Source organism: Sturnus vulgaris, chromosome 14 (genome assembly GCF_052056855.1).
Source record: "Sturnus vulgaris isolate bStuVul1 chromosome 14, bStuVul1.hap1, whole genome shotgun sequence".
Taxonomy (NCBI): domain Eukaryota; kingdom Metazoa; phylum Chordata; class Aves; order Passeriformes; family Sturnidae; genus Sturnus; species Sturnus vulgaris.
The window spans coordinates 1,447,831-1,475,069 of NC_142256.1; the positions used below are offsets into that span (position 1 = coordinate 1,447,831).

At 48.2% G+C, this 27,239-nt stretch overlaps 1 protein-coding gene across 5 annotated transcripts in view; it reads right to left on the reverse strand.

Moving 5' to 3' along the window:
• Positions 1-806: 806 nt before the first annotated feature.
• LOC106853776 (gamma-aminobutyric acid type A receptor subunit alpha3) overlaps positions 807-27,239 on the reverse strand; it is a 96,881-nt gene continuing 70,448 nt past the window's right edge. For all 5 annotated transcript variants that reach the window (XM_014877238.2, XM_088173331.1, XM_088173333.1 and 2 more), the window contains exons 6-10: positions 23,871-23,953; positions 19,958-20,101; positions 18,343-18,495; positions 15,866-16,077; positions 807-9,170 (exon numbers count right to left, since the gene is read on the reverse strand). In XM_014877238.2, coding sequence (XP_014732724.1) covers positions 8,841-9,170; positions 15,866-16,077; positions 18,343-18,495; positions 19,958-20,101; positions 23,871-23,953 — 922 coding nt within the window. In that variant the 3' untranslated portion in view covers positions 807-8,840. The remainder of the gene's footprint in view (positions 9,171-15,865; positions 16,078-18,342; positions 18,496-19,957; positions 20,102-23,870; positions 23,954-27,239) is intronic.

Consider the following 27,239-nt stretch of genomic DNA (forward strand, 5'->3'; position numbering starts at 1 on the left):
TTTGACTTTCCCTTTCAGCAGACCACATTGAGCACGTCACACTGGCTGGGGGACATGGCATGGCCAGCTATGTGCTATTAAATATAGCATGTGTAAATCTAATATCCACAGGGGAGCCACAATCAAAACTCCCTGCAGGAAAAGTGTCTGAACCATGGTCAGTCTGGGTTGGAAGGGATCTTAAAGCCCATCCAGTGCCACCCCCTGCCATGACAGGGACACTTTCCTCTGTCCCAGGCTGCTCCAAGCCCCATCCAGCCAGGCCTTGGACATTTCCAGGGATCCAGGGGCAGCCACAGCTGCTTTGGGCACCCTGTGAGTGTTCACCCTCAAAATTCCTTCCCAATATCCCATCTAACCCTGGCCAAGTCTCTTCTTCTTGTCCCTAGAGAAGCAGAAAGTATGATTCATGCTGTACACAGAGAAATGCCCAAAAGCTCCCTGGAACAGCAGTCCCTGACCATGGGTCACCCACTGGGAGGGCAAGGCACACCTCTGCCACCCCTCCCATCACCACCACCCTGTCCTCGAGCTGCTCCCCAAACTCCCCAGCCAACCTGACTTTACAAACCTTGTGCCCTCCACTCCCCTGCCATTGGAAGGGAAAGTGTTTTAAACGTGACACAATGGGCACCAGAAAATATTCTCAAGCTCTTTTACTTTCCCCCAGAATATTATTATTTAATGGATGCCTTCTTTGCTCACCAGTGGTACAAACTCCTCAAATGGGAAAGTGGTCCGAAGCCCAGAGGATTCAGCTTTGAGAAACAGACCTGGGGAAAATAACCATTGACAAAAACCACACCTTTTTTTTAAAATATGAATTTTTATTTGTTTTGATTGGAGTTCGAGAGAGTGGGTAGAGTGGAAAAGCGGAGTGATTTAATTCAGTGAAGAGGTCTAGTCCCACCTTGTGTACTACATCAGGAGGTTAGTAGGTGTCACAAGAGTCCTCCTCCTCCTCCACTCAACTTGCTGATCTTACTCATGTACTTCTTGTTTCCGGTGTTTTCTAATCTCTTCTCAGAACTTCACTGTAATTTTTTGAGGCATTTTTCTGTCGCTTTAACTTACTGAAAAAGCTAAAAGCTGAAAAAAATGGCAGGACTAAAAATCCTGCCAATTAGAATGGGCCTTTTTTTTCCTTTTTTCCAGCAAAGGTTGAAAAATACAATTCAAAAATACAAACAGGCATTGAACATTGCACCAAAAAGCATTTGAGACACAGAAAAAAATCTCAGAAAGAAAGAGAGAGAGAGAGAAATAGAGAGAAGAAAGGTCACAGTTTCCATGAGAAATCCCTTAAGAAAGTGGCTACCAGCTAGTCAATAGTGAAAATAAACAAAAAATTTTAAAAATGCATTTTTTTTCCTAGTTGTTATTTATTTACAGCTCTTATAACAGGATTGTCATGCATTAAACTGCTGCCAGCTAGATCCTTTCTCATAGTGGTGTAAAGAAAGTCTCACAAGATGGAAAACAAAGCTGAGGACGTACTGGGGCACAGACTGGACCTGAGGCAGTGACAATGGTCGTGGTCTCTGATTTGCTGGGTGTGCTCTTTTTCAGGATGGGCTGCCCTGGCATGGTGCTAGTGCCACTCTCTGTACCTAAAGGAGCAGCTGGTGCCCTCACCTTCAGGCAGGACATGTGCCTGCAGCTATCCCCAAGTCAGTGACAGTGACAATCTGGTTAGTGAAGGGATGCTCAAGGCCACCTGGCTGCATTGGGGGAGCTGAGAAAGTCCCTTGTGACAGCAGAGAGGAACCCTTCCACTCTAAATGCAGCCTGGCAAAGGCAATGTGGCAGTGACTCATGTTTCCCAGCTCTGTCCCTACTTCCTGTGGTTGCAAAAATCAAATCATTCGATGTATGACTGCTGTAACATTTGCTGAGTGCCTTGCAGAAAGACAGGAGGCACTGACAGACTTTTCAGGGGAGACAGAGAGCAGCTCACAGTGGTCTCATCGAGCTGACAGGGCCTTCAAGCAGTGCTGAAGAGAAGAGCCAAGAGCCTTCAAAGTCTGTGGGAGCACCCTGGCTCACACAGCAAACATGAAACCAGGCTTCCCTCTCTCGGCAGATGGGACTGGTGAAGTTTTGTACAGAGATCTGCACCAGTGTGGAATGGAGGAACAGGACAATAGCCAGAACATGTTTTGTTCTAGAGCTTCATGAGCAAAAACCAGCACCAGTGCTGGGACCAAGCCAAACCCGAGACTGTAAAGCAGCAGAGGTTCCTGTGGTGAGAGGCAGGCACAGACCCAGGACAAGAATTGGTGACATCCTTCATTCTCCTGGCAGAGACACCACAAAGCCCTAGCTGCTGACTGCCACAGCTTCTCTCCAGCAGCAGAGGGGGGAACAGAGGAGCTACAGGTGCAATTGCAGGTTCACCTGCAATATGCCTGAATGCTTCTCTAAGCCAGGGGAGAGGCAGAGGTGATGCTGAGGGAGCTGATGCTGGGTTCCTCTCTGAGGGGTCACACTCACAGGCCACCCAACATCTGTGTGTGGTCCTGCTCGTGCTGAGATCAGGAAAGCAGCAGCAGCTCCTGCTGACACCTCCCACAATGATCACACAGCCAGGTATCCCTGCATCCCACCTGGATGATCACACAGCCAGGTATCCCTGCATCCCACCTGGATGATCACACAGCCAGGTATCTCTGCATCCCACCTGGATGATCACACAGACAAGTATCCCTGCATCCTACCTGGAAGAGCAGAGAGCAGAAGCCCAGTGCCAGCACTCCCCTGAGCTAGGCAGGAGAGGCCAAGGTGTTCCTCTGGCCAGGGACAGCTGGAGTGGATGCCACCAGGTTTTGTGCTCCCTCCTGAAGCAGACTGAGGGTGGAGACCTCACACTGCACATTCCCTGGTTGTGCCATGGGGTGAGGACCAATTGCTTGTAGCACTCAGCTGTTAAAAAGCCATCTCAGGAACATCCCTGTGTCCAGGGCATGTGTTGGAACAGCTGTGACACTGAGGACTAAGTTTTCCTGAAAGATTTTGGGCAGCACTGCCAGCAGTGGCCTTGCTGCATGCAACAAGCCTGCACTGAGTCCCCAGAGGGTTCACCTCACTCTAGAAGATTCAGCAAAGAGAATGAGGGGAAAGTAAAATAATTAAAAGTGGCCATTCTATATTTCAAAGACAAGGAGGTTTGACGTTTAGATGTAAAGAGTTTGTGAGCATAAATATGCACACACACACACACATATATATGTATATAAATATGTAAAAACCTTTGGCTGATGGAACAATAACAAGGTCAAACAGTAAAAAAGTAAAAAGTAAATATTTATACCTGGAAGCCATCAATCTCATCTATGCTGTGGCCTCTTGCCAGAACTACTTTCAGAAGTAGTTCAGCTTGATATGGAGAGGATTGGTGAGTTGCTTGGATGTTTTCTCTTCCTACTTTAATATTAATAGAGCATTTATGTTTCCATCAAATTGTCCTTTGCCCTGGTTGAGCCCTCCCCAGCCTCAACAGGAGTCATGGAAATGTTTCTCTGCAGTCTGCAACATCCACACATGTGTCATTGGGTGGGCTGAAGTGTGGCCCCAGGGAGGGATAAAATTTGGGGAAGAGGGCCTGGAGTGGAGGCTGACCTGTGTGCTGTGACAGCCCCACCTCAGCTCTCCACCATTCCCAGGATCAAGAATGTGGAAGGGAGGCACTAGCACATCCCTGAAAAACCCTTCCCAAGGGAAGCCTGCTGGGAAAGCACCCTCTGTGCTGCAGAACTCTCCTGGATCCCCTGGGAGAGGCAGCCCCAGGTTTGTGAAGGTCTCAGAGAGGTTCTCAGCAGAACAGAGGCTCTTCCTAGAAGAGGTGACCTGCAACAGGAGAAACCCTTTCCTGGGATGTGATGTAATCCTCCCCAAGGATGGCTGAAAGGAATCCAAGACAGGGATGAGAAATGGATGCACTTGGTGTCCGTAGGATGGGCTAGCAGGGACAGCCTGGGGACAATCTTGTGCCTGGGGTCTGCTCACACAGGGATGTCCTGCAGCAAACAAACCAGGAGCCTGCCAGTGCCACTGAGCTGGCAGGGATCAGGACAGGGGGACTGCTGAACTGGGTGCACAAAGGAGAGCAGGGAAGCTCCGTCCTGAGTGTCCCAGCCCTGCTGGGTGATGTTTGAGAAGCTTTCAAGACGTTCTGTGAGGGTAACTTCATCAGCCCTTTGGAGAACAGGTGGCACCCTCTGCCCCAGCCCTCTCCTGTCACCCCACAGGGATGACATCCTGGCTTCCTGACAGCCTGGCCCCACAGGTTCTCTGTGCTAACACTGAAATGCAGCTCTCAGTGACCACTCTGCTGTCCCTGCTTGCTGAGGGACCCCAGAGGAGCTGTCCCTGCCTCCCCAGGCTCAGTTCTCTGCTGCCCATGAGTTGTTTCAGAAGAGGGAAGGGGTGAGCTACCAGTGCCAAAATGTCCCCGTGACATTTCCAGCAGGAATGCAGCTGCAGGCTGGGACTGCACTATGCATTTCTCAGGTGGTGTGAGCTGCAAAACAAAAGTGCAGACCAACAGCTCATTTTTATCACCCTCAAAGGCTTCCAATTCCTGCCTGGGAGAATCTCTTCAAGACAGGGAAGTTTGGGCCTTGCCAGAAGAAAAGAAATACTGGAGCCTTGAAGTTCACGGTGCCTACTGTCTGCAAGCTGTGGATTAGATTATCAGTGGTCATAATACAGATAAATTTCTATACAGATCAGCTATAAAAATGGAATCCCTATATGCTATCACAGTAAGCCTAAATCTCCAGTAATTGATGCTAGATTAGCTCTGGCCTGGCAAGCACTTAGAAGAAGCCCCCATCAACAGCCTCGTGTTAACTCAGAAGGAAAAGTCCTAATTTGAGTCACTGACAGTTTTATAAAAAAAGAACATTATCTTCTCTGTGATGTCTGCTGGCAGGAGATGTTAAACCACTTATTTATAACTATCTTCCCGAAATGCTTTCCTGCTTGGAAGCCAAACTAGAAATCCTGTTTGGTTTGTTGTCTTTAACCAAAGGATGCCGGTATTTCTGCTTCCAGCTGGCAAAGAGACTCAGAGCCCATTGCCAGGCTTTGGTTGGGAATAGACTTGGCTTTCGAGGCGTGCTCACACAGGCACAGGAAGGCAGCCTTTGTCAGGCAGTACTTTTGGAAGAGCCAGCAGATGGGTGTCATGGGCAAGCCAGAGCAGTGGGCAGTGTCCTGGGGAGGGACAAGAGGGGGGGAATGCGGGGAGGGACAGGCAGGAATTCACCCCCACAGTTCAGTGAGAGTGATCAGATCACAGCAGGAATGAAGGGAGGCGGCTCAGGAGCTGCCCCAGGGCTGTGTCCAGCACTTCAGGAAGACCCAGCCCCTCTCCTGAGCATCACCCCACAGCACTGAGCCCACCTGGCCTGGGCAGGCAGCAGAGGCAGCCCCAGGGTGCTTGGGCTGCTGAGAAGCTGATGGTAAGACCTGACACCTTTCTGTGCCCAGTTCTGGGCCCCTCAGTGTTGGAAGGACATTGAGATTCTTGAGCACATCCAGAGGAGGCAACAAGGCTGGTGAAGCACAAACCCTGTGAGAAACGACTGAGGGAGCTGGGGTTGTTCCGCCTAGAGAAAAGGAGACTCAGAGGTGACCTTATCACTCTACAACTCCCTGAAGGGTGGTTGTGTCAGGTGGGGGTTGGTCTCTTCTCCCAGGCAATAACTGACAGAATGAGAGGACACAGCCTTAGGCTGCACCAAGGGAAGTTTAGGTTAGATGTTAGAAAGAAATTCTTCACTAAAAGAATGATTCCATGCTCGAATTCCATTCAGGGAGGTGATGGAGCCACCGTCCCTAGAGGTGTTTAATAAAAGACTGGATGTGGCACTCAGTGCCATGGCTTACTTGATTAGGTGGTGTTAGCTCATAGGTTGGACTAGATGATCTTAAAGGTCTTTTCCAACCTAGTTCGTTCTGTGATTCTGTGACAATTTATGGAGAGATCTACAAAGAAGACACTGACAGACAGCGAATTGGCTCTTGGGGTAAAAGGGATTTTGGGGAATTCCCAGGCTAGCAGAGGAAACCACCTCTGCAGCACGGCCAGCTAAGTCAGCTAAGTCATTGATGCAGTATTTAAACTTGCTGTAATTCCATTAGTAAACACAACATACTCTTTGTGACCATTTTATTGTGTTGGTTTTTTCTTGTAGTAGGGTTTCTATTCCATTCACTTAGGCCTGAGTATTATAGTGACATGAATGTTTTATGAGACACTCTTCATCTAGCTTATTTAAGAAAATGTTTCCAAAACAGACAGCTGGAGAGCCCACTGGAGAGCCCAGGGAGCAGAAGGGTGGCAGAAAGGGAGCTCACTGCTGGAGGGAGTGTGGGGGGTGCCTTGGGGGCCAGGGCCTTGGGGACACATTGAGGCAGTAATGGGGCAGCTGGGATGTCATAGGGGGGTAGCTGCAGCAGCTGCAGGAGGCCCAACAGGCAGAACCAGGTGCCAAAGAAGCCAGGATGTCCTCCCTGCCCAGCAGGAGGGCTGAGGATGGTGAGCCCTGCCCTCTGCTCCTCCACCCCAACGCTCCAGGAAGAGCTCCTAGGTCTTCCCACCCAGCAGGGAGCCTTGGGGATGAAAGGCACTGTAGAAATGACAGGGTTTGGGGTGCAGATCCTGTGAGAAAGGATGTGGGCACAGCTGGTTTCCTTAGCAGCAGCTTGGGGAAGAGTCTGGCTCCTCCTTCTTGATGTTGCCAGCCATGTGGATGTGCTTGTGGATTCAATACCCTGGGACTGGGCTAAACATCTCCAAACTCCTCTCCAAATCTCAGCTGTGGGCAGAGGGAGTGGCTGCACTGCTGCTGAGCCAGTGAGGTTGGTAAGGGACAGGCAGGACATGCACCAGAGCCACCCACACTGCAGGACAAAGTGCCCTGGCCTTCCTCACTCCATTCTGCTGCCCCCATGGATATTCCAGGTGGGGCAAATCCTGTGCCCTGTGCTCAGCCCTGCTCCTGCACGGGCAGGGGGAGGCTAAGCCTGGCACAAAGGAGTGCTGAAGGCATCACCCTGGGGGTGCTGGGGCCTCGTTTTGGCTGCATGACCCCAAAATGTGGTGGAGGCAGCTCTGGGGGGCAGCCAGAGGGTCAGAGGGAGGCCTAAGAAAGAGGGAGTGCACCCTTCTGTGGCAGCAGGACCATGCTACCCCAAGGAATCATCAGGCACAGGATGTCTGTCCCTCATTGTAGGAGGACAGTGTGCTCATGGATGCAGGGACGGATGGCTTGGATGTCACCACTTTGTGCTGCTGCTGGGAAAGGGACAAACATTGGTTTGGGTGCACTATGGTGGTCAGGAAGGGAGAAAAAGCCTCTCTCCAAGGCACTGGAGGGTTTTCCTTGGAAGAGTGTGCAGTGTTAGACTGAGTTTTACTTCAGTTGTTTTGTGGGACGACACCTAGCTCACATGGCTCTATGGGACAGCAGTGCCACCCTGCTCTTCCAAAGAGCCCCTTCTGCTGTTCTCCCGTGGTGCTGAGGGTGCACCAGCTCACCAGGGGCAGGGAGAGTCTTGGGGACCACCTGTCCCCTGCCTCATCCCCGTGGCAGGTCCCACAGGGAACATCCTGCACTGGAGCAGGGATGTGCCAGGACTTCCCCAGGCTGTGCTCCTCCCCATCAGCATGGCTTACCTGAGAGCAGGGAGCTTCTCTGCCTAAACCCACGTGTGAGCACTGAGATACCAATGAGGGCTGCTGAGGAAGATGAAGCTGGAAGAAGGGGCTGGGACAGGGGGGATCTGCTAAAAAGGGTAAGTGGATGAGGCAATAGGAGAAAGTGATAGACCATCCATCCGAACAAGAACTCTGTGGCTCCCCGACCTCATTCTGAGTGCATGCAGCCTCTCAGCTGCCATCTCCTCCAAGGCCTTGTAAAGCTTCTGCCTGGACTTCCTGACTGACTCTGAGAAAAATGATTTCTCTGCTAGGAACCAAACTTCTGCTAACATTAATTGTTCCAAGAATGCAGGATGCCAGCCAACCAGGACTTTTCCCACCTTTCTTGTCTGGAAATAACCAGCTGGGTTTGGTGAAGACAGAGAGGAAGAAGGCCTGCAATATCTACAAGATGCTGCCACCTCTGCAATGGCTCTGGGGACCACGGCAGTGCTAGGTTTGCCCCAGCAGGCACTGGCCACAAGCTGGGCCATGCCAGGCTGCTCCCTTGTCCCTGCAGGTGACCAGCTCACCTGCATTCACAGCCCAGCTGCAGGACCCAGCACAAAGTGCCAGGCACTGAAGAGGAGCCTGGCTGAGTGACTGACACACCCTGCAGCCCAGGTGTCCAGGAGCATCCCTCATGCTAGGGCAGCCCAGCACAGAGGAGGAGGAGCCCCAGAGCAGCAGCCCCAGGGGACAGCAGGAAATGGCAGAGGCATGAAGACCATGGGGACCACAGGAGGTGGCAGAGGAGAGATGGCAGCACAGGGTGACTTGTCAGATGGGTGACAGCAGACTTAAGATGTTAGAGGCACAACTTGTTATGATCCCTTTTTTTTTTTTCTTATTAGCTTTCATCATCAAAGTAAACAAAACCAAAGTATATATGGGATTAAATTAAAACCACAGTTTTGTTTACATTATAAAAGAGTGACATAATAATAATAATAATAATAATAATAATAATAATAATAATGATAATAATAATAATAATAATAATAATAATAGTCATAGTAATAGTAATAGTAATAAATGAACAATAATAATTGAACAAAACAAGAAAAGAAGAAAGCCCTGGAGAATTCCTGCTGGGATGATGCTCACTGATGGAAGGTTTGTGTGACCAGCTCTATTGTTTGGGGATCATTCCCTTGATAGCTGACTCCCGGTTCACATAGGTGGCCCAGTAGACCAAGTTGAAAATGGCAAAGAGGACTGGGAAGACGATGCGGGACATCTTGTCTACCTTGCTGACGCTGTTGTAGGTCTTCTTGCTCTCGGGGAGCTTCTCCTCCAGGCGGGGCATCTTCGGGGGCACGCTGGTGGCCGTGGCAGTGGCAGCAGCACTCTTGGAGATGGTGGGCAAGCCGGGCTCCTTGGCCATGTTCAGGGCATAGGTGGTGCCAACAATGTTGTAGGTGTTGTTGGTTTTCTTCGCCAGCGCCACCGGCTCTTTTTTCTAGGGGAGGTGGAAAGGAAAAAAACAAACAAACAAACAAAGAGAGGTGAAGTGGCAGAGAATGGCACGGGGAACGTTTTGTCCTCTGAGTTTACCTGCTCGTCCGGGTGAGATGGTGGAGAAAGGTGTAAGGAGCAGAAGGCCAAGAAGGGAGGAATGTACCTCGTGTAAGAAGAATGGCAAAAAGGAATGACACCCCGTGAAGTCATCCTTGGGGAGGAACTGGATTTTCTGCTTGGCTGGCTGCTTCCTGGGTCAGGTGACAGGAGGACACAGCACACAGGATTACAGCTCGGTTTTATTTTTTGGTGGCAAAAAACCATATTACGAATGTGGGCAACAGCGTTGCAATATTTTTGCACCATATTTCAGTGCCCTGAGTTCCTCACAGGAACACCTTACAATTTAACATAATGATGTTCAAATTGCTTCTGGAACCCTTTGGAGCACCTCACGACCCACCCAGGTAAGATACAGAATGGATGGAAGGCATTTGCACCAACCAGGATTTCTGGAATGCTCAACACAGCGCTGCAGGGCTCCTGCCTTCATACCCAAGGGATGCTGAAAACCACGGGAGGTGAGGGAATCCCTCCCACAGGGCTCTGGGGGACAGTATATGTGCTGCAGTGAGGACAAATTGCAGAGAGAATGGCCCTTGTGTGTCAGATGTGATGCACTGGAGGATGAGGGTGAATGCTGGAGACAGACAGTTCAGGTGTTCATGAGGATGGGTGGGCAGGAAGATGGACCTAGAGGGTTGTGAAAGGATCCCCCACTCTGGGGATCTTCCTGCTGCTGCCAGGCACCTGAAACCAGCTGCACTGCGTTGTGTAAAGCAACCCAAGCCTACAAGGAGAAGGCCACTGAATGAAATCTGCACTCAGGTACCCCAGGGGTGGCCTCTGCTCCACCAACAGCCAGCACCAGGCACAGCGGTGCCTCATGGGGAGACTCTGGTCTCTAAACTCAGAACAAGGTGTGCCTTTGGATGACTTTTTTTCCTTTTCAAAAGCAACTGAAACACAAGGTGAGGCTCACCCAGGCATTTCCCAGGGCTGCTGGGCATGGTCATGCATGTTCCTATGAGGGAAGCACTTCAGGAAGAGAGAGTGCAGCCAGAAGAACCTGTCCCTGTGCTTGCACTGCCCTGGGAACTGGGCAGCACTAGGAGCTGGAAGGGCCAGATCTGCCCAGCTTCTGCTCTGCAGAGACAGTCCCAGGGCTTTGGCTTTCAGTGCTGTACTTCCATTTGAGATGTGTCTACGGTCACCATGGATATTCCTGGTTACCTTAGGAAAAGACTTTTCCACTGTGGTTTTCAGAGGGACACTAAAAGAAGACTTCTGTGCAATCTTCAAACCCCTCTCCAATAACACCACAGCCAGGCAGCCTTGTAATATAGCCAGCAATTACAGAAATTAACTTATTAGGAGGAGGTCTAGATGTCTTCAGACTCCAGACCAGACTAAACCACTGTTTGGACCATGTTCATAGTACTTTATGGTCTTTAACAATTAACTGAGTCTGATTCTGCAGTCATTACAGCCACATTAACACGTTCCCTCTGCACAGCAGATGAACTTTCCCTGCTAAAGAACTGACAAAAAGCAAGTAAAGGGCTAAAGATGTTTCACCTATTAAAACACTTAAATATGCTTAAGTATGATTACTTATTAACACAGCTACAGGAGGCAATAAAATAATTAATAATCAGTAACTAAACGAAAAACAGAATTTTGTTCGCAGAATGTAATTGGTAGTGAACTGTGATTATCCTAGTATTAATCAGCCATGTAATTCACTAGAGGAATGAGTACAAGTGACATGACATTTTCAACCTGGACAGCATTCCTGCCCCAGAGTTTGGAAGGTGGATCTGTATGAAAACAGCTGAAATGGAGTAAAGTCAGGCAGGTCTGGGTGCTGTGGGTGGTGACAGCGAGCTGCTGCTCCCCGTAGTGTGATCCAGAGACCCCAAGCATTAAATTTGGGCTTCCCTGGACCTCAGATCAGGTTGTTCAGGTAGAGCAGAGGCTTGGGAACCTGCAGGCAGGGCCTTTTCCCAGCTGCCCATGGAGTTCTCACCCTGGTCAGAGCTGGGGGCACCCAGAACACCCACACTGCCCACACGGAGGCATGTGTGTGCTCTCGATGTCTTCTGCCCCTGAGATGTCAGAAGAGATGGTTCAGCCTGTTTGCTGGACTCTGCTTTATAAATAAGTGTTTCAGGCAAGATTTTGACAATCAAGCAAAGCAAAATGTGCTTGTTGCTGTCAGCTGCAAAGTAGCCCCCAGCCCTCACCCTGCACCTTCATTTGTGAGGAATTCCACATCCTCCTGAAACAGAAGGAAAGAGTGGATAAACAGGAGGAACACTCACATTTCTTTGAAAATTTGTCCTATTTAAAACATCTATTTTGCAAAGCAATTCCTGCACTTATGGCCCCGTTGAAGCACAGGGAGACTAAATTGCTGCACAAAGATGTCCCTGTGCTGCTCTCCTGAGGGAAAAACTGTAAAATCTGGTGTAGAGATAAATCTTTTCCCTAGATAGTGCAGTCTGACAAGTTGTTCAACAACACACACTGGAAAATAATAGTATTTTTTCTAAATGTTCTTGTCTTTGAGCCTCTCTGCTGAGGAACTGAACATCTAAATTATGGGAAGTACTGCTTCTGTCTATGACTGGCTTGAGATTTAGTTCTCTGTTCCTGCTCCTTGGCAGGAGAAAATTCGGATTGGACGCACTGTGCTTCTGACAGGCAACTCTGAAAGTCACCAGTGTCTGCAGAACTTGGGAAATCCAAGTATTTGTCATTCTAGAGCAGAGTCACTTTAATGACCCCCAAGCATCTCCAGTCTCTGACATACCTGTATCCCATAACTCAAAGCCCAGCAACTGCAGTTGCTGTTGCAGCAAAGGTATCACTCCTTCCCTACACCAAGCCAAAGTTCCTCCAGAAACGGATCATTCAGATTATATGGGACTTGTCCCAATGCTCTTATGCTCCCTGGATCACCTGACAAAGAGGTTGGATGGTTGGATGGATTAAATGATCAGCCCAACACACCACACAGTGATGAGAGAAAGAGGGTGAAATGCTGCTGAAGAGTGATTCATGGACTGTACTGAAGGTGCTGAGGACATAAATCACTTGCAGTGTTTATCACAGAATCCATTAGGTTGGAAAAGAGCTCTGAAATCCTCATGGAAATCAAGGAGATTGCAAGTGCAAAGAACAAAGGACACATGGGCTGCAGAGCATGACCAGCAAGGGAAAGTCCCAGCAAAAACATATTGCCTACAGTGAGGCAGACAAAAAAAAAAGGGTCTGAACCATCCTGAGCCCTAAAGACTTCAACCTGGTTGAGAATGGTGGCCTGTCAAGGTTGGTTCGAGTTCCTCCAGGATTGTAACAAAGATGGCACAAATGGAAAGAAACAAAGGAAAAAGAAAAATGATTCCCAAGGGAGCTGGATCAAAGGGCAAACCTGAGAATTGCTGAAGAGTGGGTTGCACAAAAAGCCAGGCTTTACCCAGCCAGTAGAAAAGGCACCTCACTCATGTTTTTCTTAGTAAAAAGTACATTAAAAAGCCAGACTTAACCTCACTATGCACTGAAGAACTATTGTCTTACAACAAAAATAAAGATCCAGGATTATTGTGCCATCCAAAGCATGTTCTGTTTTTATGTGTCTGACTGCAGATACTTGTACTGGTTTTGTTGCTTCTTGACACCCAGAATTTCAGGGCAATGTCATTCAGGTACAGATACAGACTAGATCAGGTTCTAAGCACAGACATGGCTTTGCAGGCAGATATGGGTTTAAGTGTCTTCCAAAATCCAAAGCATCTTCTATCCTGAAGAACAGACAACACTTTTGTGGTAAACTCACTGGTAAATGTCATCCTTGCAGTTTCCCAGCAGCAAAGTCACCGTTGCTTGTTCTCTCTGGATCCTCACAGCTACCCAAGAAATGACCTTGTTGGTTCCAGAAGTGGCCATTCTTGTGGCTGGGGTGGTGGCTGGATCTCTGTGTCCAGACACAGCTCTTCTGTTCTGAAGTTGATTCTTTACACAAGGTATTTTGAGGATGCTGGAGATCAGGAGCTTTGCTGGCTACTGAACCCACTCATCTTTCAATCTCTTTGGCCCCTCACTCCTCTCACACCTCTCTGCCATCTCACACCTTCCTCCTCATGATGTTTTATTTTTAAAAGTCACCGTTCCTTTCCTCTTTGGACTCAAGTACCTCTCTCCAATTTGATCTGCACCTCTAGGCTGGTTGCAGCCTCTTTACCATACAAAAAGAAAATAAACTTTTCATCTACAACTACCAATTACTGATGGCAGGCTGTAAAGCCTTGGAAAATCTTTGGGTCCAAGAAACATCAGTCAAAACTTATCAGAGTGCAGACTAAAGGGAGTTTTTAGTGACATCTATGGTGATATCTGTCTACTTTTCTTTGGAGAACTTCAGAGAATGGTCAGAGTAACTCCCAGCTAGAGCCAGCTGTGGCTACAGCCGGAACATCATCATGATTTTATGATGCAGAAACCAGCAATTCACTAAGATCAGCCCAGCATTTTAGATTCTACCTGAAAAAAACTCCAGATGTTCCCATCTAAACCAATGTTTTGGCTGAAGGGGACAAAAAAAGAATAAACACACTGGGGGTGTCTGTCAGCAACCAGCAGCTTTTCCACGGTACTGATTCCATCCAAGTGGGATGGAAAGCATTGCTGCTGCCTACAGTGGTTTTTTTTCTCATGTTCATGCAACCAAACCTGGAGTGAGGATCCTTGCCATCACACCAATAAAGAACATTGCTTTTGGCTGGGGAGAAAGATCTCCAGAGACCAGGGCTCAGCCTGGGCTTGTCACTGGCAGTTTTACTCTTGATACAAACACTTTAAAATGCCAATAGTTATTCTTCTGCTTATTCGTTCCTTTTATGGTTTCAACCACCTGACTTGTCAATTGTTTCAAGAAGAGCTAATTAAAGGCTGAAACTGAGCCAATGAGGCACCTCCATTGCGCAGCTTGGAAATACTCATTGGAATAAAGATGGAAAGCAAATATGTTAGGTATTCCTAAGCTCCCTGAAAGCCCATCACTCTTCAGGGAGCTCTCAGAGCTGCAGGAACTGGGAGTGAGTTTGCTTCTTCAGTAAAGATCAGAGATAGCTTGAAAAAGCATCCACAAACGTGGAGCCCTTCCTGATTCTCCAGGCTGACACCAATTGCAGCAAAGTGATGGAGAGCTCCCCCTCTGAAACTTTCCTGGTCCTGCTTTGTTTTATCTTTTGATTATCATGTGCAGGAACATTTTGTGTGCTCTTGCCCTATTGTTTCAGCACTGTTAGTCTTGCAGTGCTGGGTCAGTGAATAAATTGAGGAACACACTGCTTCTAAGATAAACTGCAGCTTTTGAGCCCTTACTGCTTTTTCAGCCCAGTTCACATAATTGCCCCAGGCTGTATGAATCCTGACTTTGTGCTGATTTGCCCATCTCTGAAAAGGACACCAGGGCTTTGAGAACCTGTCCTGACTCTTCACTCATGCCAGTGACTCAGGAAAGGCTTCTCTCATCTCTAGAGGCCAGGTTAGCATCACGGTGGAAGTGGAAGGCCATCACCTGACCCCTCTGGACGCTTCCTGCCATGAGTCTGCTGCTCAGACCACAGCTGCAAAAGCAAACAGATAGACAGAGTCCAAGAAAGACAAGAGAGAGGCATCCAACACCCAGTGATGGTTCTGTTCACCTTCGTTGACCTTCACACCAGAGAGATGACTGGATGCTGTCTTCCCAAAAGTTGCTGCAATTCTGTCAGGTGTTTAACATATGGCCCCACAACAATTCCCAACAACACATTAAAATGCAAAGGAGAAAAATATAAAGGCTCCAGAACCAAGAACAAGGACAAAGCTGATTTTCAAATTGATTCAATAAATATAAACAAGGAGCAGCATGCTACAGTAAGCGATTTCTCTGCACAGCCAAGATTAAATCAGTTCCGAGGCAGGGGGGCACGAGCAGGGGTAGCAGAGACTGTCAGGATGAAGCTGCCAGAGAGGCTGATCCTGAGTGGGGAGGGAAAACGGGGTGATGCCAGGCATTAATCTGCTGCCAGTTGGCGTTTGGGATTGCTGGCTGCCCACCCACCCTCCGTGCCCAGGCTCACAGAGCAGCAGCTGCTGGCAGCTGCTGGCAATGGCACCAGTGTCAGAGCTGGCCAGGGGACACGGCTCAGTGGATGTCCTGGGACATGTTTGGGGTTTTTGGCATGCTAGCAACAAGGAATGGGGTTAGAGAGCTGGGTTGGGTTGGTTCATTGGTTTGGGAGGGTTAGGTTGGAAGAAAAGGAAGGAAACACAAGACCACCAGCAGAACAAACCCCAAGCATGGATGCACCCATGTTCCCTCTGGCAAACGGCCGTACAGAGGACAGAGCAAGAGCCAGCAGCCATGCCTGGGTGTTTCCCTCCAGCTAAGCACGCTCACCAGCCCCAGGCCATTCCTCCCCGCCCCTCAAAGAACCGCTGCAGTCAGGACCTGGGCTGGGAAGGCAGTGAGTAGCATCCAGCCTCCTGAGTGCTGCGGGGCTGCATGTTACCCACTGCTGTGCCCTGCACAGCTCCCTCGTGCAGCGTTTCTTCCCCACCCCCTCCCCTCCAGCCTTGGCTGACCTTCATCTCCTGGGCCTCCAGCACCTTCTTGCCATCCCAGGCCCAGCTGCGCTTGGTGAAGTAGTTGACGGTGGCGAACTCGATCAGCGCAGAAAACACAAAGGCATAACAGACGGCTATGAACCAGTCCATGGCCGTCGCGTACGCCACTTTGGGTAACGAGTTTCTGGCGCTGATGCTTAGTGTGGTCATGGTGAGCACCGTGGTGACACCTGTGGGGGCACGGCAGGACACAGGGATGTTGTGAGATTGTGCGCTTTCACAGAATTCACAGAATTCACAAAATTCACAGAATCACCAGGTTGGAAGAGACCTTCAAGATGATCGAGTCCAACCCATGCCCTAACACCTCAACTAAACCATGGCACCGAGTGCCACATCCAATCTTTTTTTAAACACATCTAGGGATGGTGACTCCACCACCTCTCTGGGCAGACCATTCCAGTACTTTATCACTCTTTCTGTGAAAAACTTTTTCCTAATATCCAACCTAATTTTCACTTGATGCAGCTTAAGAGTGTGTCCTCTCGTTCTGTCAGTACTGCCTGGAGAAAGAGACCAACCTCCACCTGACTATAACCACCTTTCAGGAAGTTGTAGACAGTGACTTGTACTCATTTCTCTCAAAACAGCTGCCACTCCCTTCATAGAAAAGTAGGAGCCACATTCGTGCTGTAATTAAGAGATGATTCACACAACAACAGAGCAGACCAGGCTGGCAGGAGGTCAGGTTCATAGAATCATAAAATCACAGCATGGCCTGGGCTGGAAAGGACCTTAGAGACCATCTGGTTCCACCCCTGCCACAAGCAGGGACACTTTTCACTGTCCCACATTGCTCAAAGTTCCCTCCAGCCTGGCCTTGAACACTTCCAGGGGTGGGGCAGCCACAGCTTCCCTGGGCAACAGTTTGTCCAATCCCTGCTCAAATCAGGGCCAACTTCAGGTTGCTCAGGGAATTATTCTGGTTCAGTTTTGAGTATAATTAATGAAAGCATCTTCATTAGGATGAGATTAACCTTCCCCAAACTCCAGTGACTAGACCTCTGCTCTAGAATGCACTGCATTCCTCATCTGTTGGCAGGTAAAATGCACGATGCTGCACCCAGCTCATCTAGAATATGTCATGGAGAAGCCTCTAGTTGCTTTTGCAACAAAATAAAAATAAAATGACAGTGAAAAGAACAGCTGGATGGTTATGAATCTCAGGGAGGATCAGAAACTGGCCACTCATCCAACACAGCTCTCTCAGGGTTTTAGAAATAGTGTCTTGTGACCTGCATGGATGGACACCTGGGATCCTGGGTCCTGCTGTCAGTGGCCCAAGCTGCCAGAATAAATGTCACAATGATTTATCTTAAACAAATGATCTGTTGCAAAATGTCTTTTAAAGCTTTTTTCATTAAAGCAAGCAGCCATTACCATCCATTTTCCCCCAATAATGTGCTTTTCAATTAAAAATGCATTAAAAACATTATAAAAATATTGACTAATTTTCAGTTCCCTTAAGCCATACTCCTGGTAATTTAAGAGTTTCAATTCGATATTGTTGACAATACTTTCTGAGGGGCAGAGTGAAAAAAGGAATAAACAATTGGAGTTCTCATTATTTTCTTAATAGGAAAGCAAGGCAATTTGGGAGCAAAGACATTTGTCACACAGGTAGGTTTTAATTTTTCAGTCAGCTCTTGCGTGCTTGATCTGAGCTGCTGCTTGAGGAAACTTATTTCACTGCAATTCTCAGGAAAACACTGGAGGGAATCACATATGATACCACATATCCTCTCTCTGCTTGGGGACTTTTGTCCAATATCCTCTCTGTTAAGTGGAATCTGCTGGGCAATGTTACTTCCAGGATATCCAGTCCTGCAGCATCACACCTGCTCTGGGAGAGTGCCTGTGTAGATCCTGAACTAAAGGCCTTGACAGGAAAGCACAAAGCAATTCTGTTATTAAATGCTTGTAAAAGCTATTAATATATGTGCAGTGCCAGCCTGGCACTTTGCTTCGGTGAGAGGATCTGAAAGCAGCTGAAGGAAATAATAACACTATATTCACCATGCAGTTATGCTGCCTCAGCCCAGGAACTTGTTATGTGGAGCTGTGACCAGGGGCACATTAGCAATTTCAAAGGTAGGGCTTTAAATGCTTCCCCGTGTACCTATCCTCTGCCCAGCTCTAAAGCCAACACAGATAAGCAGACACAGCCAAATGCATATAATCAGATGATCAATACCTTGATTACTGTTAATATTTATGGGTTGGCTTGTAGCAGAGACATGGCCAGGAGTATTTTCGCAGTGATTTGCAAGGAGCAGGTTCACTGGGAAGACACTGAAAGCTATCCTGGGGAATGGCCAGCAGCTTAGAATTGCTGGTCAGGGCCTGGCAAAGAGCAGCTCTGATGCTCAGTGTATTTCCCTTCCTATTTCCCTTCCTCCCCATCCTGAGAGGATGCCCTATGCTCCCAGACTCACCAAAAACCGTGCGGGCAGGGACAGACTCCCTGTTGAGCCAGAAGGAGACCTGGGACAGGATGACGGTCATGATGCAGGGCAGGTAGGTCTGGATCACAAAGTACCCGATCTTCCTCTTGAGGTGGAAGTGTGTGGTCATGACCACGTATTCCCCTGCAGAGACAGCCAGGGAGGGACTGAGCCACGGAGCTTCCCAGCCCGGGGCCAGCTGAGCACTCCAGAGATCCGCCCTGAACACACTTCCTGGCTTTTCAGTGGCATTGCAGTGGGAAGGAGGGGTGCAGGCACTCACAGCCATGCCATGCCATGCCAGGTGTGTGCCTCAGCACAGCCCCTTTCACATCATATCTGTCCTTTCAAAACACTTTTCTGAGTCTTCTTTAATTCACTACAAAACGGGTGTGAGACAAAGGCAAACCAGTGTCAACAACTGGGCAATAAAATCTTCGGCTGTTTTGCCCCTGGGGGTCTCTCCTGACCCTGCTCCCATCCCAGGGAAACATGCTCTGAGTAAGATCCCTTAATCCTGGAGACATCATAGCTGTGCTTTAATAGGATTTCAGGACATAGGATTTTATTTTCTCTGACAATCCTGAAAACATCCCACCTTCCCGACTGTAACCATCTCAAAAATCAAGGCAAGTTCTGTTGTTAAAGGTCTCACCTGTGAACTTAAGAGGCAGGTGTTCCTATTTTCCCTCAACATCCTATTCCTCCCCCCACCAAAGCTTTGGGTATTTTGTTGGATTACTGTGCCTTTATGTTGTGAGCATGGCTCTGCTAAATCATTACATGCAAGAGCCTTTAGCAGCTTTCTTAGCATTCCAGGTTATTCATCTGTACATTTTACTACAACTTAAGTAGAGAGATGGGCCAGATATTATGACATTTAGTTCCCTGGGCTCCCCACATTTCCCCAAGGGAGGTGAAATGAGTTGTTACAGACAGACACTATTAAAATCAAGTGCACCAGAGAGGAAATATCCTCAAATGAGAGAACTACTGGTGCATACAGAGGGAAAAAATAAAAGGAAAATAAGAGAAATAAGAGAGACACACATGAGATAACAGAAACTATCGGTACCTGGATTCAGAGGGAAAGGGAGGAGCAGCAGATGGGAGAGAAAGATGATTAATATTGGTCATTAATCAGAGGAAACATTTGTTTGGGATAATCTTCTATTAGTTATGATAATATTTGTGCAAGCAGATGCAATGAAAATCACACTGAACATTATGTTGCTTTCGCCTCCCCTGCCTGCAGTGCTTTCCTGAGGGGCTGGAAAGGAATCCAAGACAAATGAAGCCTCAGCACTACAAACCAGCTGGACAACACGGGGCAAATTTTCCACACAGCAGATCATTTTTAGATGCTTGAGATCAGTTGCCCTAAAGAACTGTGGGCAATAAGGCTCTTTCAGTGGAAACCACTGAAAAACAAACCCTTTACTGCCTCTTGGTGACTGCTGAAGATGTCACCAGCCACATCCTCCTGGCTTAGGGAGTGCTGTGGTCCTGGACTGCCTCTATAATTATTCCAAATCGTAGCATTCCAAGCCCAGGAGTCCATCTCATCCCAGGAGGAGCTCAGCCCACATGGTGGTCCCACAAATACCTGTGCTGGATCGAACCATCTCTGTCCCAACCACATGGCCTAGCAGGTCATACTGGTTCAGGCGAGATCCACCCTTGGCTACTTCCACGGATTTATCCTTCCCCAGGGTCCAGGTGTAGATCACCTCTGTCTTTGTGTAGGCATCTGCAGAGGAGGGAGAAGAACGAGATCTGTGCTTCTGCCCGACCTAAAATATACCAAAATTAGCCTGTAGCCAAATTAATCCTTGCTGTGCATCTCTCAGAGCCACATGGCTGAGCACAGCCAAGCATGGCCAGAGACCAAGGCAGATCAACAACTGTTAAATCAAATGAGCAGGAGCGAGCTGGGGTTGTTGGAAGGGAGCTGGAGAGGGGCAGAGCTCTGTCATTGAGAGAGGCTGTCCCTGTGACGTGCTGACTCTGCAAGGGCTGGCTCCAAGCAGGGACAGCACAGGAAGGCATCCAGGCCAGCAGGATGCTGGGGCAGCAGGACAGCCACAGCCCTGCCATGCCAGGGACAGGGAAAGTCCTGCTGGCAGCAGCTGGCAACAAAGGCTGAATGCAAATGGGGCTAAATTTTAGGTTTAAAAGTTAAAAGTCTTTACTCTCACTCAAAAGCAACCCTCTCCAAGACTCTCGGATTTAGAGGTGGTGTCCTCTCACACCTAAATGCTTTTTGGCTGTGTTTGTGACTGAGCCCATGCTCTGTCCTAATTTTTCATATTTTGTCCATATTTTTTCTAATATCCAGTCTAAACGTCCCTTGGCACAACTTGAGGTCATTTCCTCTCATCCTGTCACTGGTTACCTGGGAGAAGAGACTGATTCCCACCTGGCTACTTTCTAAATAAATTTACAGAAAAACCATGGGTGTCTAACCCAGCCAATCCCTCTTTCAAGAGTGCTCTTGTTTTTTCCAGTCCTATGGTTATCCAAAAATTGGGTCTCTCCACACTCTGCTAGGAGCTATTTCTCCCCATAAGGCCCAAAATTCCTGTCCATACCAGCTTTGCACCAGCTTTTTAAGCAAGAACAAAGTTCACTAAACCAGCTTTCAGTTCATTTTTACCTACCACCTTCTCCTGGTGAAGACCTGAAGGAATTCTTTGGCTGGGGTCAGGTCAAACAATGTGTCAGGTCTGCTAGAGAAACGCCTCAGCTCCAGCTTTGGAGATTGTGTCCTGAGAAAATCACATTTCTGTGATCTTTCTAAAACAACCACTGTTATCCCCCCACTGCGGGTTTTGGCAGATCTGTTCAATGTTAAGCAGGGGCTGTGCAAAGCCTTGGGAGTGGTTTTGATGATCAGCCAATGTTTCTCAGCAGGCCAGAGTGCTGCCTGAGCTCTTCTGATGCAGACTGGTACCTCTCACCCCATGTGCAACACTCTGCTCTTCCAACCCCTCCTTTCAGCCCTCCACATGCTTCTGGAGCCGTCCATCCTCCTTCAGAGCTCTGTAGAGCTCAGCCACTGCTCTTTCACCTGAGGGGCAACACCTCCTGCTCTACAGTCACAGTCCAGCCACTGCCACTTTCAGCCTACCAAAAGAACCTGCCCACACTTTCATTGCCACCATTCTTGATAATTCAGTTGTGTGTATATCAGGCTGTGTGGGACAGAAGGTATCTGATGTCACACAGGCATGGATGCTTGGAACATGTTTAATGCCAGACAGCTGCTTTGGTTCTGCTCAATACCTCGTTTGCAATGCAAAATCCAATCCAAACAGGGACAGCTCGTGGGCATTTAGAGGAACTGGTAAATTCAGCAACATCTTCTGCTCCCCTAGTGTCAGATAGCTGCTGTACAAATGTCCTGTGATGGCTTAGGAACAGCTCTCTGCAGTGCACGTTCATGTCCCAGGGAGCAGGGGGATAGGCAAAGCCATCCCTTCACTGCACTTGGCCTGAGGGATGATGCAGGTGGGCAGCTGAAGCTCTCTGGAATGCCTGATGCCTTTAATTCCTCTGCAAATTCTCTGCCTTGCCCCCTTGAGGGGCTGCCATGGTGGCCCAGGGATAGAAGGCCACTGCTGAGCCACTTGTGGGGAACAGCAGAAAATGGTCTGTGAGGCAAACTCAACATCCTGTGAGCAGCATGGGTCTGGCACTGGCATTGTCCTTCTAATTACAAATCTGACCCACTTTAGGCTTCTTGAAAATGAGCAGCTTCCAGCTGTCAATGGCTTTTCAGTGAAAACACTGGTTTAATCCCACTCCAACACAGGAGAGGTGAGCTCGGATGCTGTGTGGGATGCTTTAGAAAAAGTCACATTAATGTTAACCAGGGGCAGCTTTCTGAGCTCCCTGTCTCAAAACTCTAATCATTCAGAGGTCAAATCAGTAAAAAAATAACCCCAAAGGGTGTTCCAGCAGAAATACACACATTAATCTCTTCTCCTCACCAAGAAACATTATAAGCAATTAGATGTGGAGTAATCTGCCTTCCTGCAGTCTTGTAATAATCCCAGAGTTTAGGCCTGAGGTATGAGATTTGATATTCCTCCTCACAAGGTCAATTAACATTAATAATTCATCCTTCTCTGAGGCTTGCTATTTTACTGGCCTTAGTGATGTCTCGTGGCAATGAGTTCTACATTTAATTAGGTGCTGCCTAAGAAATAGCTGTATTTTAGTAGTTCTGAATAATCCACTTTCATGGGTACAGTTCGTCATGAGGCAGAAGAGCAGATGCACATGATAAATATGATTTCCTCTTCTGCCAATCAAACTTTTCAACTTTGTCCTCAGTTAGCTCCCAAATGGCTCCAGGAAGGAAGTGTCAGTTTGGGAAGGTTGGGGTTTCTCTGGGGGTTACTGGTGTGGGCTCATTCTTTAGCTGGGGGTGGTAAACTCTCATCTAACACAAATACAGACTACAAGTGGTGCTCAGCTCGTTAGACCTGGGAAAGGCTCCAGGCAGAGCCAGACTAGGATGTTTACTTTCACATCATGGTGAACCAGGGTCTTGAGGTTTGGCTCCCACTCATTTTAGGAACAAAACCAAACTAAATTTAACTTGCATATGGGAGAGATAAGGGAACTTCTATGGCAAGCCCAAGCAGCAGAGCAGCTGCAAGTCTGGGAGGCTGGGAGGCTGGGAGCAGCCTGTAAATCTCCCCTAAACCAGGAGCCTTGGCTGCTGGGACTGAGATTCCCAGAGCTTCCAAGCCTTTCCCTTGAGAGAAGCCTGCCTGACAGACTGAAGAGGGACAAGGGTTTTGTAAGCTCCATGGGAACATGGAGCCAGAGGAACCATTCAGGTATTTCAGGCCCTCCACAGGCTGGCAGGATGGGACACCCAGCAGCTGCCACCACTGCTGTCCCAAATCTGTCTTCCCAGCATCCCTTTGTGATGAAGAAAAAGCAGAACTCAGATTTATAATCATACAATCATTAATGCTAGGAAAGACTTCTAAGATTATCAAGTCCAACCATTAACCCAGCACTCCCAGGCCCATGTCCCCAAGTGCCCAAACTACACATTTTTTGAACGCTTTGAGGGATGGTGACTCCACCACTTCCCTGAGCTGCCTGTTCCAATGCTTGACCACCCTTACAGTGAAGAATTTTTCCCTAATATCCAATCTAAACATCCCTTGGCACAACTTGAGGTCATTTCCTCTCATCCTGTCACTTGTTACCTGGGAGAAGAGACCAATTCCCACTTGGCTACTTTCTAAATAAATTTACAGCAAAACCACGGGTGTCTAACCTGAGGGTTAAACCATGGGTGTAAGCCTGAGTTGAGCACAGCTTGCTCAGTGATGGTAGGAATTGCATGTATAAAACACCAGAAAAAAAAATTGGTCACATTATCACTAGCAAAAATGAATATTACTGTTACTAAAATACTGTATGACACTAGCCAGAGAAAGGACTGCTCTTCAGCTCTGCAGCACCTCCTCACAGAGGCTGCTGGGGGTACTTACAGCTCCCAAATTTCAGGGGGCAGGCGTGCACGTCCATTGGGAAGTCCTCCAGGTGCATGGGGCACTCGGCGTGGATGGTCAGCCTGCAGGACAGAGCACAGGGACACTCAGGGACAGGCCTGGCCCTTTCCCAGGGTGTAAACTCAACCCTATTGATCAAGTTCGTCTTCACCCACTGCGTGCAATGGGGAAATCTGCCAGAGCCCAGGACTCCTGTTTGCTGCTGGGGCCAGGGGACACCTCATGGACCTCTGGAAAGCAGAGGGGAAGGGCTCCAGGGGCTCCCAGGGAACAGGGCTGACAGATTGCACCAGGTCCAGACTTATGAAGCCACCAGGACACAACACCCCCTGTCCATGTGGGACACCCCATCCCACCTCCCCTGGCTCCTCCCTCGCTGGCAGCACTGCAGGCAGAGGATGCTGCAGGCAGGAGAAGAACTGGAACATCCTGGGGGTGTGCAGGACAACCTGTGCTTTCCAAATCCCCCAAATCCCTGTAGGATACCTTGTCAGGAAGCAGCTTTGTGAAGGAGGCACAGCCATAAAAGCAGAGTGCTGCAGAATGTGGGGCCAGGCATAAAAGGATCCATTATACAGGGCTCTAAAAAAGGGAGCTCGTGTTCCTTCCTGGAGCACTGCAGAGCGTGCAGCCAGGGAAAGGGAGCCAGGAGAGACAACTTCCCAGGAGATGTCTAAAACAATCTGCTCTGAAGGAACCATTTTGGAGAGAAAAAAAGGACTCACTTCTGATGGCTCAGCAAACAAACCATGGCAGGAGCAACATGTGGATGCAAAGGGCAACTGCACAGACTAAAGGTGGCATGTGCAAAAAGGTCAAGGAGCTTCTATTGAGATATTTTCCTTTGGCTAGAAAAATGTTCAGCTAAGTTATTCTTCACAGAAAATACTGAGGCTTAAGTCAAATGCAAAATAAACCCTGAAAAAATAAAGGCTTTGGGTTTTGTTTGCTAAAAGCAAAGAATAAAAATTAAAAAAAAAAAAAAGGAATAAAATTTTTAAGAAGGTTATTTATTTCAGGCAGATAAACCTTAAATGATTCTACAAAAAAAAAAAAAAAAAAAGGAGAAGAAGACTGCATTTTAAATTTGGCATGATAAAATTCAGTGGACAAAAAGAAACCCTTCACAAATTCCCTGTGGAGGAGACAAAGCAGAATGGCTGTGAGGTGGCAGGGGTGGCACAGTTGCAGTCACAGTGGCTGCATGTGGCAGCTGGTGCTGTGAGAAGGGAGACCCACACAAGGGCAGCAAACCCTGCACAGCTGCTGCACTGGAACCTCCCCATCACCTGGGAGTTCTGCTCTGCCAGGGGAGCAGAGGAACCCTGGGCTTTCAGACCCACATCCAGCTTCACCTGCAGCTCCCAGAGGGTTTATGAAAGCTGACAATGCCACGAGAGAGAGCAGAGGACTTAAATCAACAAGCAGAGGAGGAGAGTTGCTGTAACTTTGGTGGGGCAGAGCTGGGTGGTCCAAACTCTCAGGAGCCCCTGCAGCACTCAAAGCAGGGCATAAACCCTCAGTTCTCCAAGTCTTTGAGAATATCTGACAATTCAGTGCACCAGAGACCAAGGGCCTGGCCTGCAGTGAGTGTGCCAGCCCTTTCTGAATCCATGCCCATGGAGACACTGTGTCCTGTGAGAACCTGGCAAAGAGGGGATGCTGAGTGTCCTGCTTGCTTCACATCTGGCTCCAGCCTGGCTTTCTCACCCAAGCCAAGAACCACTGTGTGCCCAAAGCAGCTCGTTGGACACAAATCACTCTCCCTGACTTGATGATCTCTTCTTCCTCACCTGTTTTACATGAAAGAGAAGAAGACCTGACCTTTAGACTTCAGTCAAGACTCACTGAAGACTGACAGCGATTTTGACAAACCTACAAGCACAGTATTGAAGTTGTTTTCTCCTGGACACTCAAAGGCCATCATGAACAAATTGCTCATTTGCTCTGATGCCTCTCTTTTCCAATATGGATTTCAAGAAGCAGGTATAAAAACCTGGCAGCTTGGTGTGGACTTGACTGCCTTGCTCTTCCTGTTGTTTCTTTTGTGATGTTCTCTTCAGCAAGCTCAAAATCCACTTGGGGAGCTCATGGCTGGCAAGTTTGTCAAGCATATTCTCACAGATCTTTGATTCTTTCTTTGTCTTTCCCAACTGCAATGGACCTTTTGCTTCTCATTTTGTCACTGTCACTTGTGTCAGGAAAATATTGAGGCATTTCCCCTGTCTCCCTCAGCAGCCCATACCAGAATTTTCCTTTTTACCTTCCTGTTTTTTTCATCTGCTTCCCTCATTGCTTTATTATTTCAGAAGGTTCTTAGCTGGGAGTTCCCAAAGTTGGCTTTTCCAAAGGATCTCAGCTCTGACCAGTGCTTTCCTTCTGATGCACCCTGAACTCACCCAAAAAACCACAGAAAACTCTTCTCCACCCACTGTATTGTCTGCAAGTGCTGGCTGTGACCATCAGCCACTCTGACTAAGGCTGAATGACCCCAAGGACTGCAGATTGTGGGTCTGTGCCATTTAGAGCTTCCAGAAGGGACCAGGATAGCAGCAGAGACGACCTTGGCCAAACCCTCCTGTCCTCTCCAGGCCATGGACAACAAAAGCAAGTGTTGTTAAGGGAAGGAGACAACTTTTAATGGATTCTGGATGACTCCCTCTATGTTTGGGAATGCAGCAGCTGCATTTTAAATCAAAATCCTGTTTTATTAGCTGAGCCAGCAAGCAATAAAACAATGAATCCATCAACAAACCACTGAAAAAGCAACTTAATCTGCCACTTCTCCACCTACAACTGAAGGAGTTTTTAAGTCTCCCGAAATTAAATAAAAAAGCAAGTGGCATCATTCCAGCGAGATGAGTCTGGTTCAGCAGCTTCAGCCAGCCACAGGTCAGCAGGCTCACAGGTAACACATGAAATGTCAAAATGTCAAACCACAAGGAATGTCTTTCCCTCCCCAGACAATTACCACAGCCTCTGCAGCATTTGGATTAAAGTATTTATTGCAGAAATTCTCATCTCTGTCCCTTATCCTGTGCAAGGGAGCTGATGGCCAGAGAGCCACTGCGTTTTGCTTCATTGCTCTGATGGGCTATTCACATCCAGGAGCCTTGAAATGTCCTTAGAAAGCCTAAAGAGCACATAAAAAATAGCCAAGGTGCCAGAAATCACATCAGCCAGCAGTCATAGCCTTTGGCTCATCTGTCCCAGGCACCTGCAGTAACTTCTGCAGAACTGTCTTGAAGCCAAACCCCAAACTTCTCGCGTTTTCTCTTCACTTTGCTGGCACAATGGCACTGAAAGTGGAACATCCAGGACAGAACCCATGTATTTTTCCTCTTTCAA